Raw genomic sequence first — 19,688 nt, forward strand, 5'->3', positions numbered from 1 at the left:
AAAGAGATCACAGAAATAAGTTTCGTAGATTAAATCCAACAGAAAGTTTTATTTCAATAATTCGATGTTGCAATATCATTAGGGGTTGAGCAATTGCATACAAAATGGAAATGTGTTGTGTTCAAAAATGTTTCTGCATTTTTTTTCTTCCTTCAGAATGTAGGTATCTGAATAATCGTAAAACATTTCAATTCCAATCACCAGGTATTGAGGAAAAAAAAACAACAACTTGGGATATATTCGTACGTAACTTAAAAGATTCGGACAATTAGGCACATAGTTGTACTGAAATAAGGCTAGGATCGACAAAACGAAGTAGACAGTGAAAAGTTAAAACAGATAATTTTATACTCAGAGTGTGCATTTTTCATCTTATTTCTCTCTTTTTCCTTATTGCAGCGAATGTTTTCGATTTTTGACAGCTTCACACAGTACTAAGCGACCTTAAACTGTCGTGAAATAATTAGCGCATGTCCCCTAGCAAGGCGTGAAGGCTCGCGGGACAGGTCAAAAGCTCTCCGTGACGACAATACAATGGCTGGTCCGAAACGAAAACCCTAATTAGTGCCCGAAGTACGCGCGACAAGAAAAGGTGCAGACCGAAGATGAGAAGAGAAAAATAATAAAGGAATGAGTCTACAATGAACCGCAGCCCATTCATCGAATGCTACGAGAGTAAATGGTTAATGACTTGTACACGGCAATCTGACCTTTGTCTCCCATCGTCATTATTATTCGCTACTTTTTTTCTTTTAATTTTGTCCCTGACCTATGACGGGACAGCAGAATGTGCTTGTCTCCCAGTGCTGAACCTTCCATTCCATGGATGACATTGTCCTGCTCCATGTCAAAGGGGGATGGAGGTCACAGGAGATGAAGGCCTCAATCTAAACTAACTGCTGGAATGTCACGAAGCTCGTCATTAACAATAATAATCTCTACAAGAGACTCACTGCCTTAATCTGGAAAAGGATCTGCAACGAAAGTTCAATCGTTTGCATTGGGGGATCGAGTAAAAAAGGGATTGGATATAATTGCCTTCTACGTAGCTAATTCAACAACATTGATTTTAAAGCCACTGAAATGCCTTGAAGTGCTTTTATCTTCGATTTATAAAACTCTTAACAACAAAGCTGTATTTTTCTGCAGCATACTAAGGTCAGTTTGAAGCATATTTTTTTTTTTTTTAAAGAGTCGAATTGAAGTATTGGAGAGTTTTAGAGAATGTTCAACCGGAATTTAGTTGATACATTAATTTTTTTAAACTGGAATACAGCGAGTTTTCATTCTGCACAAAAGATAATCAAAAATTATAATAAGGAATAATTACAACAAATGTTATATTGATGCTTAGCATATATTTATAAGTAAACATGATTTTTCATGGTAAATTTAGTCAGCCATTTTATTTTATATTTTTTAAACAAAAATTAAAATCTTGTAACTGGAGCTAATTTTATTAAAGCTGAAATTCTTTTATATTAAAAGTCCTGAATAGTTTTCGTGCCCAAGTAAAAATACATATTTCTGAGTACACCAATTACAATTACTGGATTATTAAAAATAGGGGCATCAAAAGATACAAACTATATACATGCAGAAAGTTTCATAAATATCATCATTAAATTGGAAAATATTAACTTACCAAAAAAAGCCTGATGAAATTATTGTGTATTAATTTCGAATATTAAAAAGAATCTTATGTCCTTTAAATACTTTTCTAAACATTCATTCACATTCTAAAACTCCATTATTAATTATTCTATACTTGATTTAGAAATGAGATAATTTATAAGAACATGCATGATTTAAAAAAAATTCCAGAGATTATAAGTTCAAAATTGTACAATCATAAAAGTTTGAAATCTAATTTTAAATTTTTCAGTTCCTGGTATTCAACAGGAAACTCAAAGTTAAGTTTTTTTATCAAAAATATTTTACTACAAACCCTTCATATAATATTATTTCTGTGGTATAAATAATATTATTTGCATTATTATTAAAACTGCATTTAAATTTTTCCCCGAAGAACAGAAAATTGTAAATAGTTTATGGCTCAAAATTCTTTTGATAGAAGATCAATGCTTCAGAAACGCTACGGATATCTTTTACAACCGACCATGAAATAATAAAAAGAAAACAATAAAGAATTAAATTAAAAGATATTTCATTTAGATATATTTCATATATTGGACAATAGCCGTATTAAGTACAGCATTAAACAATAAAACGATTATTTACTATCGATTTCTCATAAATAAACAACTTTCTCCTTAAATTCTTTATTAACTTGAAGAATGTAATCTCAATAAAGATTCTAAAGTTAAAATAGATTTGGGAAATGAGTTGGTATCACTCTAAATTGCTGATACAAACAATTTCATTAAATTTCAAATACACTTTTCGAATTCCAGAGAAATGTTGCCCAAATGTTATGTCTCATTTTCGATACAAAAGCGAGGCTTCACATTGCATTATTATTCCATATTATTTATTCACTTAAAAACATATCAAATTTCTTACCAAATTTTTAAAAAAAGTTTTCTAAAAGCTGAATTTAAATAAGCCTATTTTAACAAATTTTTTTAAAAGAAAAACATTTTTTTTTAAAAATTCGTCATTTAATGGAAAAATTAAGATACTGAGTTAATGATATTTTTCATACAAGGATATGTTTTTATATTTATATCTGTAATCATCAATAATAAATCATAATTTCATTCGATAAAAAATGAATGCTCGCCGCGTATCTGTTTTTGTCATTATCTATTCAATTTTTTTTTTATTTCTCAAAGCTATCCTACAATTAAATTTTTATAAAACATAAAAATAAAGCAAAATTATTAAAATAACCCGGAGTTTTAAAGTTATTTCTATATTTTGACTCTTTTAACATAAAAAGTAAACAATAGAATACAAAATTAATGACACTTATATAAAGCAACTCACCAAACAATTTCTTACGTATAAGTATTTATACAATGCATTTATTTATTGTTTACAGATAAACAAAACAAAGAAGTTTTAAATGATAATTGATCATCAAAAAATTAAATACTCTTTTTAAATTTAAAAAGAAACATATTGAAAGATAAATATATAGTAAAAGTGGTGTGGATGTGTAACTCAAAATCGTTATTTTTTTATTTCCTTAATCGAAATAAATGATTTAAGCGTTCTATTTAATTTTATCAGTATACTTGAATGATTGTTAAAACTTCTATTTAATTTTTTTAATAATTGAATAGATAATTATATTTTCACTACAGAGAGTTTAATCGAAAAAAGTTTAGAATGAACTTTGAAGGGGAAAAACTGCATACATATCAGTTGTTTTGACTATGTTTTGATTCGGAACAAAGAATATAAGTTTTGATTTTAAAATGAAATCAAATTATATTAGCAGATTGTAGTACTTAAATATTAAGCAATCTTAAACATGGTCGGAAATGTTACTGTAGTGTCAGTGCTATTTAATCATTTTTTAATATCACAATTTCAATTAAATAAATACATTGAATTACAAAGTCTAACTTTTTTAATTCTACAGTTTTGGAATAAATGACAGAGTAACACTTCAGTTTATTGTTCTTGATTATATTACAAAAAATTTCGAGGATAATCGTTAAAGTTTTTTTTAATATGTTCAAACCTAACAGAAAAAAGTGAATTTATTCTATAGTCCTTAATCAAATTGTACTCAATTTCATATCTTTTTTCATTGATACCGAATATAAATTTATACAAATGATAAAAGAATTTTGACTCGTTTAATTTAAGCAATTCCTTTTTTTTTTTGTAAATAATGATGAAATTTAGAGAAATAATTAAATTATTAATTAAATTTATATTAATTATAAAAACAAAGAGAAAATTAAGTATACAAATAAATTTCTTATTCCCTTATTGAAAGTTATTGCGCTTTTATTAATGATAAAAATTTAAAATTATTGAATAGAAACTTTCAATAAAACATGAAATAAGATTACATAACTACATATATCACTAAAACACAATTATACTTGACTATATATCACTAATATATTATCGTTTTATTTTTATTATCTTAAATTTGACATATAAATGAAAATTGTTTTCAACAATAAGATATTTTTTATAAAACTGAAACAAATGTCGATGAAATCCTAAAATGATTAGATTCAGTTAAACACTTCACAGCTCTAAGATAAATGTGATAAAAGCAAAAGATTCTATAATTTTACTTTAACCTAAACATTTTTTTTAATCTAACAATAAATTTATTTTCAGATACAAATAAATAAATTTTAAACAATAAAATATAATTAATGAATTTTTATAATATATGAAACAATGTTATCCAGGAATTAATTTTATAAAATAATATTTTATTTTAAATGCATCATTATAAATATTATACTTCAAATATTATTTATTAAAATTTAGAAGAGGAAAACAAGCTTTCGGATTAATTTACTGATTTCGGAAGAGCAGGTTTCTGCTTTCAAGATGTTTATGGAATAAAACAAAGTTTTCAATTTTCATAAACATTTATTCAATTCAATATTAGAGCCACTGCATTCTGTTCTAAATTAAAGCGAAGGTTTTCATGCAGTTTTCGTAGATAGAAGTATTCGGAAATTATTTCCATAAAAATTTGGAACGTTTTCTAATCTTCGAATTAAAACAAACAAATTTGTTACCCTCAAATATTTACCACAGAAGTTTATACTTCGAAAAAAAAAAAAAAAAAAAAAAAAAAATCTTAGCATTTTTCGTTTTCCGAAAAGTTTCTGCGCCTGCAGAAACTTTTTCCCCGTAAAACGACCTTTGTAGAAGAAAAGTTATCTTTACGGCAGAGTGAAATTTCGCTCATGATAAGCTAATACTGTAATTTTCATTCATGTAATAAGTTATTACAGTTTAACTTATTTCGGTATAATAAAATGGTATTTAAAGGTATTTGGATAACTAAAATAAAAAAAAATGCATGGATCACTGATGTAATTTTATTAGTATAATTATATTTTTACAGAAAGAAATTTAGAATTGTAGAAATTCAAATAATTCCGAAAGTTTTCTTAAATAATTTTATCATTTAAAAAATATGACATATATTTAATTATCATACATTTAAAGTAGACATTTTCGCAATCGTTAGTAAACATTTCATACATTAGAATAGCATCGAATCAATATTAAAAGAATCCGAAATATCCAAGAACAATCTATGATACTTTATTCTTAAATGACAGTAAATTAAAACTTCTAAGTCAATAAGATTACTTTATTAATTCAATATTTTAGATATATGCAATATTTCAAGTCAGATATATTAGCTGTAATGTGTAATGAAGACAATTCGTTATAGTAATAATTTATAAGGATGTAATCCTTCTATTTATAATTTTATTCAAAGCGGGAGATTTTTCACTCATTTTAAAAAGTTCAAACTCTGCGTAATAAACAATTTAATATTTAATTACATATTTAAATATAGTGTCCAACACTATGAACCGATATATTTACATATATAGAACTTTGATTTTCCCTTATAAGTCGAAACGCATTAGCAGCTGTTGAGATTTTCAGATTGCGCCACTGTGTGAAATAGTGATTTTATCTTTGAAAAATGTAAATTTTACGTTTTTACTAAAAATTTAGTTGAAAACAGTGTTTTCTATTTAAAAAGATCAATAATAATTTTATGTTAATTTTGAAATTGAAGAAATGATGATTTTTGTCAACCTCTAAATGAATTATAGAATTTTGTGTATCTACCTAGTAAGTTATTGAATAGCATAAACTAAATTATATATTATTTTATGTCATTCTGAGTAATATTTTATGTAAATGAATGTTTTATAATAAAAAAAAATTCTGGGCTACTCGGTTTTTTTCTGACTTTTGAATCAAGTATATATCAAAGAACATAAAATTCTCGAAAGCTAACATATTTTTTTAAAGTACGACATCCAAAATTAAAAAATAAAACCAATAAGTAATCTTATACCTACACAAATATAAATACTATGAGAAATAGTGTATTATACAGAATCGGATCTTTATTTAAATGGTCTCAAATGTATTTCGACGATTTCAGTTTTACTTTATACTATGATGATCAAAACGTTTTTAAATAAAGTATTAGAACTTAGTGTGTAGCCGCTAATTCTATATATCATATAAATAATTAATTATGAAAATATTGTATTATCTAATTCCACCTAATTCTTTAAACTGAATAAATATCTATGAAGTTTCATTTCACATACATTCTATCATCGCTCTCTCTCTCTCTCTCTTTTTTAAGGAATGACCACGGAATTTTCATTTTATTTTGGTTAAAAGTAAAGCATGTTTATACACTTGCAACAGGATATTTTAAGTTATAAAGAAATAATTCTAAAAACCATTAAAAAGCTACAAATAATGCCATGTAAAAATTACACTAATTCATAACGAAAGATAAGAATTCAAATATTCCAAGTTCAAACCTTCATCACAGAAAGAGAAAACACCCAAATAAAAAAAAATTATAATTGCTTTTCAGATTTTCACTATGAAATTAAATTTTAAATATCAATAATAGATAACTAAATTTTATGAATATTGCTTACTAATAGAAATTAACACATTAATTTCACAGATACATGCGCATATTTCACTTTACAAAATCAAACCGTCTGATGTTAAAGTAATTGGTAATCAAGCAATTTAAAATTATTTACATCTAAAATAGAAAAGTCTCACAAAATGGAACTTCCATTTGTTAATGCTAACAATATAATTTCTTTAAGTCACGGAGTAATCACATACATCATTTGAATAAAGTTAGGCGCTTGCTAACTTACTGAAGTCACGGAGTAATCATATACCTCATTTTAATAAAGTAAGGCGTCTGCTAACTTACTGACATTAATCAATCGATTTTCAAATAACTAAGAGAAAAAAACTATAACTATAAATATATAACTATAACTAAAAACATCTAACTATATTATATCTTTCTGGGATATAAAGAATGAAGTAAAAAATACTGTATTACAAAATGCACCCGAAAAACTTTCAGAATTATATAAAGAGGGTTAATTCGTTGCACAGTAAATGATAATTCATTACTAATTAAACAGTATTTAATCTTATAACTGAAATTAATATTCTTTTTTTTTAAAAATATGATTGAAAAATTATTTTAAATATAGCTAACTTGCGAACAAATCGATGTGTATAAATACAATTGTCTACAAATATATAATATAACCTTAAGGTTGCACCTTATTAATTACTTAATTTATAAAATTATTACCTATAATTAATAGCAAAACTTTTTTTAACCTGAATTTTATTTATCATCTGAAGTTTATTATATTATAAATAAAACAATCTTGAATTTAAACTGAAACATATTCTTAATATTAAGAAAATATTTAAAAGACCTATACCAATTCGTAAATTGTATAACTGAGATTCTATCCTAAATTGTATAACTGAGATTCTATAACTTAAATTCTTTCAGAAAATTATAATTATAATCCTAAAAAATTTTAACGGCAAAGGATAAATAAAGGACAAAATATTCCCACGAATTGCAAGCAATTAAAAAAAATCATTAAAGCTACCATTAGGTACACCATTATATATCAGTAATACATCGATAGTTAAATCAAAATCGCAATAACGAAGGAAATAGGGCAATGGCTATACAATGAAATTTTTTTACTTGTTATTAATAAATTTTATCTTGAGAAATATCGATTTGTTGATTAAACTGAGAAATCAATACAATAATTCCTAACAATAATCTTTCAAAATTAGAAGTTTGACTTCCATTGAAAGCAAAACCCTTGATATTCCAGTTACTAACTGCAATCAACTCTGTCACTATGTCCGTATCGCCTCAAAACAGAGAATTGTATAAGTTATCTTTAAAAATATTAAACAATGTTTCATTCCAGTTTCCATGTTACCAATAAAGGATAATAAAAAGTTAATGACTGCATCATACATTATTACTACATCATTAAATGACTACATCATACACTATAAGGTTTGAAAAGAATTCCTTACCTTTCTTGCGTATTGTTCTGGTTGTACTTTGCAGCTAGACATCTCATGAAGTCGCTGTAGTTTCGAGTCATTAACTCCATTTGCTTGATTGCTGGATTCCCAGTAGCCGGCGAGAACCTCTCGAGTCCAGGGGGAGGTGAGAAAGGGGCCACAGAGTTCACTCTCAGACCCCCGAAAGAGGGGGCAAGCAGTGTCGGGAAACCCCTTCCTGGGCTGGGCGAGTGCGGCGAGATGGACGGAGAAGAGGAAGATTCTGCGTCGGGAGTCCCTCGGTCAGCTTTCGGCGGGGCGTTGTTGTTGTGTCCGGTAGAAGATGAGGCCAGGGCGTCCGTAGGCATCTCGCACTGTCTCCAGGAGCTTGGTTGTTGACCCTCGCAGGAGACTAAGCTCGATGGTGACTCCTTATCTGTAACCACATCGAGCAGAAAATGGAGCAAATTAGAGAAGATGACATGTCATGAAGCTCAAATCACTTTTTAGTTGTGTTTTTTTGCTTGACGTAGAAATTCAAAAAATAAGGTTTGTCGAGCGCGCCCACGGATTCAATCGTCCACCTGTGCGCTCCGTGAGGGTCAAGGCCTCTTGTGGCGCGCGATCTCTCTCAAACACCGAAGAGGTGTAGCAGCTGTTGGGCCGCAAATGAAAGCGTCAGCCGGCCCACACTTCACTTGACCTCCGACCAGGGTTGCTGGCGCTACGCGGTGGCGCCAAGTTTTCAGCGCCAAACGCGAATTGGAGCGGGCGCAGGAGCTTTCAGTGAGTTTTCGGTTGAAAAGGGACGCACGTTTTTAAAGAGTTAAAAATCGGCATCTCGAGATGATTGTTAAGAGTCTCTCGAATGAATCTTTTAGGTTATATTTGGAAAAATTGAGTAGATTTAAGTTTGGATTCGCAGGATTATTTTTTAATCCAAATGGATATTGTCAGATTAAGAAATTCATATTTTCACAGTGGGATTTCTGTTTTTTTTTTTTTTTTTTTTTTTTTGTATTTTAAAAGAGTTTAGATAGCGTAAAATATTGAAACTAAGAGATTGGTTAAAAAATTAGTTATTTTTTTTATTCCGATTTCTTTTTCGAGAAAAGCAATGTTTGAAAATAATCAAAAAGTTAAAATAATCCTAAATTAACATTAAAAATTAATTAATTTAAGAGAAAAATAATAAAGTCAATTTCCTTACAAAAAATTTAAAGAGAACAGTTATGCCATATGGTATCACTAAACGGAAGCCTTGTAATACGATATTAATATTTGAAACTGAAATTATTTCTAGCACAAAACTTTCAGGATTTTTTTACAAATTTCAGAAACTATTTCACCAAAATAAATTAAAAAAGAAACAAAAAAACCTTACTAAAATGGGCAGATTCTTACTCCTCTGTAGCACCATAATTTGACAACGAAAGCGAAAGAGAGGAAAGAGTCGTGAGGTGCAGCCAAGCCGCGGTGATTTTCTCGCCAATCTTTGGAGCCTGGTGTTGGTCGAGTATTTCCGTATAACGTCACACGCTTGAAGCCCCCCCGAGCGTCAGATTAATTACCGAATCACGCTTCATCTTCTTCTGAAGATCCTGCATCCCTTTCAAAGGGGGCGGGGCCATACTTTGGAAGGGTGTAGTCTGGCTAAAGGGTTTTAGGGCGACCTTAACCTTTCGGACGCACTACCTGCCATTCGGTAGACATACAAGTGGAAGATCATTTAAAAAAATGATATAGTCGGAAAAAATGATGGAGAAGTTAATTGATAAATCAAAACACGGAACGCGTGCTGCTTTGGAAAGTTTATGTCAGCATTTGGTTTGTTTTGCAAGAATAGCGTTCGCTTTAAAGCAACGATTACAGGAGACTGATTTAATAACAACGAAGCATAGGCAGATAACAAGGACGATATGAAGTCGATTTTTTTTACCTTCATGTTTTTACATCATAATTTTTAGATACAGTATTAAGTTAGTTCATACGACCAAGTTTCAGCATTATTAGGTATCGAAACAGGGTCCTTCAATCAAAAATTCGAAACTGCGGATGATGGTCACTCATTAATACTTTATTCTTCAGTTAATTCCATACAACATATTCTCAAAGGAACCTGAGATAGAACAATGGTTCTTTCATCATACTTTCGAGACTGTCTCCAGCCACTACAGTCTCTCTTTAATTATCTTTTCTTCGTGAATTCCAGAGATATCTGAGATCGAAATATAGTTCTCTAATCATAAATTCGTGATTGTCAGCATTCGAGTTTTAATTCGAGTCATATATATATATAGAGAGAGAGAGCTCATAACTCCAACTACCCTACTCTTCAGCTGTTTTCAAATTATCACCATAAATTAATTAATAATTAATTAAACTCATCTTCCAATCTTCAATGGCTACAAAGAGATTAATGGAAGAAAAAGAAATTCCTTGGGACCGAAGATAAAAGAAACTAACGGGAGTGGTCCCTGAAACTTTCAAGCATACTCCCTAATAAAACTGTTATCATCTCCCGCCCCCCTCGATAAAAACCGTGACCTTAGGCATGGTCATTAATGCCATGAGCTCTCAGAATTTTATTTTCACAGTACTGCCAGCACATGAGCGTTGTGATTTCTTAGCACAGGGGAAAAAAAAATCAATATACATTTTCGACGCCTTTTAGTCGACTTGAAACCAAAATTTGACACAAAACTACAATTTTAATGAAAAGATCACATATCAAATCTCATTTATTTTAGTCATTACATTTTTGAGTTATTGCGTTTGCAATCGTGCAAAATGCAGAGATCGCCAGATCTAACCCGTAGATGAATTTCGTTCAAAATTTGATACGGATCTACTCTTAAGATGCAAAAACAGTGTAACAAAATTTATCTACTTAGCTCTTTACGTTATGATTATTGTATTCACTCGGATACAAATATTTCATGGAAATGGATTTCGTTCAAAATTTGATAGAAATCTTCAAATTTTATATAATGGTTTCATCCGTCAAGCTCCAAGTGTTTTTGAATTGCGTCCTCAAATAGACAAATATAATTCAAGATCTCCCTGTGTTTTTCCGACACAGGATTCACGGCGATTCGTCAAAATGTGTTACAATCAGAAAGGGGAAAAACTTCCTACGCTAAATATACTTAAAACTATGGGAAGAGCAGAATGATATGTGAATGGTTTTAGTCCGAAGGTCGAGGTACCTAGCGGTACGGTCTCGACTTCGGAGTAAGAAGATTCCAAGTTCGAAATTTGATTCCTCTCAAGATCCATCGTATATGCGGGTGTGATGCAAACTAAATCTGATGTCCTGGGCTAAACGTCTCTCGTTGGTGTGGCGAGGAAATTTGGAAATGAGATGTCAGCTCAGTTGACGCTCTTGCCTTCTGACTAGGGTACAAAATTACAAGGGCTGTTCCACAATAGCTCTAGTGTTGTTTCAAGACGGGGCGTTAATATAATTAAACTAACTCTAGTTTCGATATTATACTAAATATTATTTGGGGACGAACCTTATAATTTTGAACCGTGATCAGGCGCGGAGATTCCCACTTGAGTCAGCACCTCTCCTCCAATCTTCCGTACTCCATCAAATTAGAAGATCTTAACCTAATTGTTTAACTACCCGTCTACACAACAAATCTCTCGAGAAATCGTATCTCGAACTCCAGACTCAGCAATTCTTTCACTATGACAGGATTATCAATAAAAATTCATTATACAGATGATAAGAGCCGTATAATCCAGGACAAAGTTTATTTTGTCATTTATTGTAAAATACAGATCACGACATTTCTGTTCAAACAGTATGAATAGCTATTCTTATATGTATTATGAATTCAAAAAAAAATAATACTTCACCATACTCATACGCTAATTAGGTAAGAAAAAATGAAGTATAAACATAAGGCTTAAAAAGCAAAAGCTTAAGACAATCTTCTCTTTAAACCTTGAACCAAAACGTCAACATCACTTTGCAACAATAAAGATTTTTATAATTGCATTATCCAAAACGTATCACATCTTTTCATTATTAATAAAAAATAAATTTTGGATAGTGTTTATTGAGGTCAAACTTTTAAAGAGTAATCAGGTCTCTCCTTTATAGTAATACTGATGTTCTAAAAACCATGAAATAGCAAGGGATGTCACTTTTGACGGCTAGGTCAAGTTAGGTTGATTTGGATTAATGTCGGCAAACAGCTTCGCAACAGCTTACTGGTGACCTTCGTGATATTTTGAATTTCAAATATTCTATTTTGTATAAAATGCAGATAATCAATCATATTTTTTCTAATATTCAAAGCTCTGAGTATTCTTACTATAACTCATGGAGAATTATTTTATATACGGAGCTTAACAGTAACTGAAAATTTGATAATTTAATGACAAAATAAAAATATTAGTATTAATATGCTTTATTTTTTTTATTTTTGGAAATGCGGAATAAAAAATTCTTTTCAAAATTTGCATACTATATGATTCGTTTTTATTTTTATTAGTGATGCGATTCCATTAATATCTGGGCGTATATGTGGGCTCTGTGAATTTTAATTCTGCCACCGTGAATCTCGAGTTAGTGTGGTGCAGAAGTTTGGAGAGTGCCGCTTGCTTAGATATATTCGTTACCATTCATCATTACGAAGTCTATTCCAAAGTAGCCTTTAAGTAACTAGAAAGCTGAATGCTAATCTAACTAAACTCTATGTTTGCCAAAATCTAATTAAAAAATTTTTGACGTTATGCTAACTAATTGATATATATCAAATATATAATATATGGGTTAATTTTAACTTCCTTTTTACAAAAAAAAATAAATAAAAATTGACACTAAATTGAAATAGCAATTGATAGTTAACATTCAAGAATTCGTAAAACGGTATAGGAAAGTAAAATTATTCATATGAAAAATATTTAAATAAATAAGAATTCAAATTTAACAAAGATTTACTGTATCTGGATGCGACATATTTCTTCATGCCAGTTTTTTCCCTAAAAATCCATTACAATTTTTAAAATTTTGAAATATCAATTTGTTACATAATTTGCCTTTAAAAAGCCTTTTTTTTATAACTTTCTCCGTTAAAAAAAAGTAACATTCAAAATTAGGTATTTAAGTAAAATACTCCTAAATACACTCAAATGATCATACTATGTATGTTTTAAGGAAAGTAAAATATCAGGATGTTTCTATTTCTAAAGTGTATCACTTCTAAATATTGATTCGTGATTATCATAATTTGCTTTTCAAGTACTTTCTTTCGACATTTTTCTGTCCATGAAAGTAATATAGCAAAGGTAAAAAGAAATTCTCTTCTTTAATGGCCTTGATGCAAATATTTTTCTAGAAAAAACTTATTAAGAAATAGAGCTCGACATTTGTGCGCAGTTAACGTATTTCTCAGCTGGAAGGCTTTTCCCCGATACAGGGTGAACCTCTTCAAATTATGTCACTGAACTGGTGTGATCTTTCCCAACATCCCAATTTCATCGCTAATGAAGAAAAACAGCAATACTAACGCAGCAGGATTTCCTGACTAATTATTTCACGAAAAATTAACTACTTTCTCACTGCAGGACTTCTCAAAAGTGGTTTTCTTAAGTTTGATTATGTACAAATATTCTGGATTTCTGGAATGCACACTTAAATTACGACGCAAACACAGGAATTGCAAAAAAGGAGAAAAAAAATCTAGCACGTGCGAGTCAGACTTATGTAAGATTGAATCAACTTAATATTTCATTTCATGCTTATATGAGAAACTCATTGATAAGATATTTGCGAGAAATGTTCGCTTCAATAATCATTTGGATTTCGGAAATTATCCATAAATTTCATTTTCAATGTATATTTAAACCTAAGCATTTTATTGAAGCCTCTATGGGAATATTGGGTTGTATGCATACACTATAGGTTTAAAGAACATATAATACAATTTTTTATTCAAACACTATACACAGTCCTTTACTGAGATCACAACTATTCATTTCGGTTGCTAATAAAATCAATTATGTTGTCTCTCAAAGAATGTAACTAGTAAATGTAGTAAAAGCATCTAATTAGATTTTGAATGGTAAAGTAATGTTAAAGATTAAAATAATGATATTGTTTTAATTTTTATGTCATCACCGATTTGAAAACAAAGGAAAGCAATTTTATTCCCTTCCAAAGAGTTGAATGAAGCAAATAGTTAACTGCAGAAAATATTTAACAAATAGTGTGTTCTTATTAGAATTACAGCTGCGTTATGCAGCTATAATTCTAAAAAGAACGCTCACGATATTTTAAAACAATTTCACCCAAAAAAGAATTGATTATTTTAAATTTTGGAAATATTTAATTTTACTGACATTCTTTATAAAGAAGAAACGGATCAGCATTTTGTATAAATCTTAAATCGAGTTACACGTGTTTTAATAAAGTAATGCACAAAAATAAATCAAATATTCAACATCAATATCCTCTAAACATTTAATTTAGTTGGCTGAACAGTCGATTTCAAATGATGGTTAATTGAAGATACGCTTCGTAATCTTGAACAGTGATTAGATAACAAGGATAACACCTGAGCCGGTATTCCAATTTTCAAGGATATACCAACTTGAGAACGTTCAACCTGATATAGAAGATTTAATTTGTACGAGGCTCACACATACGACAAATCTTCTATGGAATCGGGTTGTAAACTCATGATATTTTGGTTGTAAAGCTCCAACACTTAATACCAGGTCACTGTGATCTACATCTCAAACGGGGAGTTCTTTCTGCTAAGGTACATTCACGAGAAAATTTCTAGCGGAAATAGATAAAGTGGCATCTAAACATGATTTTAAAAATTGAAAACAATTTTTAAAAACCTACTTTTATTACACTACCGACATGCATATTACATTACTACCGACATGCATTTTACATGCATCTTAAAAAATTGTAAGCTTTATAACCTTTAATGTATAACTAATTTTTAAAAATATTTCACAATTTTGAAGCTTTTTTCTCGTATTCAATACCAGGTGGCGCCATTCAGATGTAATCAACGAAATAATCAATTCATTGCTAATTTTTGAAAATATCAAAATAATTTGATCCCACATCGAACACACAAATATATGAAATTTCAAAAATCAAGTACATCAAAGAAGTGAGTAAAAATCGATTACAAAATTCCATCCTTACAAAAATGAAAGAAGTAAATCAAAGTGAAATATATTTTTAAATGAACTTTTATTTGTATCAAATCAAGTTTTTCTTTTGAATGAAAAAAAAAAACAATCAAATTTTTAACAGAAAAAAAAATGTTAAACGTAGTTTTTTGATCAATTAAAATAAATGCATCAATTTCGGAAATAGTAAACAATAATTAAATATTCTTTGAAAATCCTTTCTTCTTATGCAGCTTTATTATCTAGGCAAAATTATTATGACACAATCTGCAGAAGTACTTTTCTAATGGGTATTACTATTTTACAGGTTGGAGTAAATTATAATCGGATGGATTGGCGTGATTTCATAGTTTGAAATCAAGTTTTTTCAAACTGAGCAAAACAAAAGAAGTTAATCCAATTTTTTTCAAGAGTTTCTTTAATACTGATCCATAAAGCATAGTATTTCATGAAATCAGAAAGTTCATAGATTCTTTGTTTCCCTTTAAAACTAGAAGCATCCATAAAAACCATTTGAAGTTAGAATCAGTTAGGTCATAACTCTAATTGGCGATAAATAGCAGTTGATTTTGTAATATTTAGCCGGAAGACAGATAGAAAATAAATTGTAACACTTCACAAAAGGCATTCTAGAAGCCATTTATTACCTAACTTTCTATAAACCGTTGATATCTGAAATCCGGATTTGGCCTAGAAAGCTTAATTACTTACAGCACGAGATATAAACTAATGGATTTCATTTTTATACCATTGTTCTCGAACTCTAAAGAAACAAATAAAAAATCATCAATTGAAAGGAGATCGTTATACACAATTTAAATCGAACTAAATTTAATATAAATTTTAATTTTTTTATTTCTTTTTATTTTCTTAATTAATAAGATAATAAGTTGTGAATAATGATGGATAAACGAGTGGACTCATGTAAGGCGCATGGAAATTATTATAGCTGAATATCAATATACTTAATGCTCTGAGGATTAGTCATTATAACTTTTTACCTATTTTTTTCAGAGTAAGAAATATAAAAGCGATTTTTTTTTGTTCTCGTATACGAATTATAATTAAGATAAATTATTACAATGTAGAAAAATTTTCTAGAATTATATCTGTTATCGGTTTCTAGAATTATATCAGTCTACGAAAATAATTTTAATAAACCAGAAAAAAGCTAGACAAATGAAATTTGGTAATCAATACTGTATATCTGCGTCAAATTCTAAATGAAATCCGTCAAAGAAAAAATATGTTCCTCTTTTCAACTGTGGGTGTCGTTTATATGTTGTCTTTATCCATGAATAAGATAGTTCAAAATTAGAAGCAGCTAGAGGAATGAAATTTGGAACTGGTTTAATATGAGAAATACGGATCTATATCATATTTTAGACCATTCCAAGGACTGACTGACTGTCAGTCGAATTGTGTTATTTATGCATATACAAATACTATAGCATAAAAAGGCATCAAGTTAAAAAAAAAAAAACTGATATGCGATCTTCACACAAAAATTTTAGAACAGTGAATATAATCATCCATCGCCCTCTGTAACACTGGGCGGTGCTAAAAATATTTCTGTTCTTCTGGCTTGTGTCATTATCCGATATGAAAACCCAACATTTGTTTTGTACAGACAGACTGGAAATAATTTGACAGATTCGGTTCGTAATATGATATGGATCTGCATTATAGATGCTAAATCTAGGATATAAATTTCATTTGTCTAGATCTTTATGTTTTGTAGGCAGTGAGTTAATTTGCATTCGGAAAGCCGGAAGATAGATTTCCTGAGAATATATTTTGTTCCGAATTTGGTGTAAATACTATATACCAAATTTCATGCATCTAGCTAAATCGTTTTCGATTCTTCATGATCACAGACAAATAGATATGATTGTAAAAATGGAAGAGTTAAGGAAGTCTGGTGTGGTGGTCTGGGTTTGGGTATAAAGGTGGCGATCTCGAAATGTTTTTTTTTTTTTTTTGTAATATGTGTGTACAAGAAAGTAAATATAAGAATATTTAGAAGCTATGAAGATGGTGGATTTTTTTAATATGGGTGTAGATCCGTACGTATATGCATCCGTTACTGTAGATCTATTATAATTCTTCTCATTCATTTATTATTGCTGATCTGCGTAAGATATTTTGGATGACCTAATTTCTTATCTGTGTGAAGGACTATAAGCCATCTCTGGTTTCGATACTACCCTTCAAGTTTAATCTCAGGTCTTGAAAAAAAACACCGGGAGATTAAATACAATAATACCAGAGAATAAAAATATATATATTAATACACCATGTGCAGACATGACACAGAATTGTAAAAAAAAAAAAAAAAAAAAAAAAAAAAAACCCTGATAAAAAAAAATCTGTGATAAACATAAATGGAGAGAAATAAAATAAGAATAATTAATTGAAGAATAAAATGAATAAATTCATATAAAAAGTGCTCGTGATATTAAAAATATTGCAGAATTATTACATAAAATAGAATTAATACTGAACACTGATAATTCGATTTCAAAAGCGCTGAAACCTGCGTTACTGCTCTATGTATAATTAAATAAATATTAAAGTACAAATGTAACACTTCCCTTACAATTAGAAAAAACAAGGAGAAAAATCAAATCATAGAGATGATAACGGAAAAGTTCATTCGTTCTCATAAGTTAGCGCTTTTATGAAGCCTTCAGTCAAAGTTTGAAGAAAATTAAAGCTGAACTCTGCCTGAGGTCAGAGCAACGAAGTACGAAGAAAAACAAATATTGAAATAGTATCCGGTTCATCAATGCATCTATTGCTTTTTATGGAAATTTGATTTCCAATTTCTTTTTGAGCATAAAGGACGCTGTTGTCGTCGACCCAGGAGACCAGATTTCACACGTAAACGAAAAATTAAGCGCAGAAAGCGGCAAAGGTTGAAGAAAAAGAAAGTGTTCAGGTGAACAATGAAAGATATATAAATAATCATTTTTAGAAAACAACATTGAAGAACTGAAGCTGAGATTTTTTTTTTTTTTTTTGAAATGGGCGGAGAGTTTACGCTATTGCATTTCAAAAAAAAAAAGAAAAAGAAAAAAAAATCGTTGCGTCTATGTGTTAAGAAATCATCGGAAAATATTTAGTGTATTTCGATTCATTGACCTTTGTGTGGATAAAAGATAGTCATTGATGGAATTCTGATAAATTTTCTAACCCTTTAACCAGATAACTGTTTTTGACGGTACACTGGTCATGGGAAAAGTACAACATTTTTCGTTATGACCAGTTTATTCAATGGCAATTATTATATATGTTTACAACAATTTAGATACGCATTTTCCGAATAGGTCAAAACAGTTCACTGGTTAAACAAGAATAAGGTACATACACATCGAGTTTACGGAAAAGAATTTGGAAGAAACAATGAAGAGATTTGTGAAAAACGAGTAAAGAAATCGATTTTAAAATTAGAAAAACAATCAAATTAACCCATAATATTTTTAACAATGCATATTAGTAAGGAAAAAAAGATATAATAATCGTCAAACATATTCGACCTCGAGAGTAAATTTGTATTAGATTCTGTATAAAATTGGAAACCTCGAGCAAGATTATGAATCTATTGTATGGCATTGTAAACAATAATTACATAACATAAATCTAACGCGTGAATTTAGCATTTTTACACTAGCGTTAGATCTTTAATGAATCTTTTGGCGTTTAATTGCTGGCACACACTTAATATAAAAGTGTCCGAAAATCAAATATGTATTTTAGATGACTATTTTCCAGCCGATTCAAACCAAAATTTGATATATAACTATAATCACAAAATTACTTACTAAATTTCATTTACTTAAACCATTGTGTTTCCATGCAGGCGGAAGTACAGATCAACAGGGGTCAACTCTTAGACGTACTTTGTTCAAAATGAGATATGGATCTACAGTTTAGACACTATATCTCTTTACCAAATTTTATCTATCTAGCTTTTTACGTTTTTTGTAGATATCGTGTTCACTTGTATTCGGAGTGCCAGACAGATAGATATCCTTTGAATAGATTTAGTTCAAAATTTGATATAAAACTACAAATTTGATCGAAATTCCATATACGAAATTTTATCCACTTAGCTCAAAGCATTTATGAGTTATCGAGTTCAGAGACAGGCAGAGTCATAGACAGACCTAATGCCCAAAGTGAAGATATATCACCAAAATATCCAGTTCGAATTTACTTTATCGTTGTATACTTCATATACGAGAAAATAAATAAATTAATTAAAAAAAACTTAATTTCATAAATAAATTTCACTATATGGTTTTGACACAAAAATTGTAGATATACATTGCATAATTGTATATTGTTGATATAAAATAGGATATCGAATCTGACCCCAAGCGGCAAGAGCAGAAAGATTCAAAATATAGGCTTGATTCTTTTCAGTAGATGACGATTCAGAACATAAAAAGCGCCATGTTACGGAAGCATACAAAAAGGCTTAAAAGAGAACATTG

The 19,688-nt window shown here is 29.4% G+C and overlaps 1 protein-coding gene across 5 annotated transcripts in view; it reads right to left on the reverse strand.

Moving 5' to 3' along the window:
• Positions 1–19,688, reverse strand: part of LOC129960197 (uncharacterized) — a 329,310-nt gene that overhangs the window by 71,621 nt on the left and 238,001 nt on the right. For all 5 annotated transcript variants that reach the window (XM_056073423.1, XM_056073422.1, XM_056073424.1 and 2 more), the window contains exon 4: positions 8,050–8,455. In XM_056073423.1, the coding sequence (XP_055929398.1) occupies positions 8,050–8,455 (406 nt within the window). The remainder of the gene's footprint in view (positions 1–8,049; positions 8,456–19,688) is intronic.

Source organism: Argiope bruennichi, chromosome X2, assembly GCF_947563725.1.
Source record: "Argiope bruennichi chromosome X2, qqArgBrue1.1, whole genome shotgun sequence".
Taxonomy (NCBI): domain Eukaryota; kingdom Metazoa; phylum Arthropoda; class Arachnida; order Araneae; family Araneidae; genus Argiope; species Argiope bruennichi.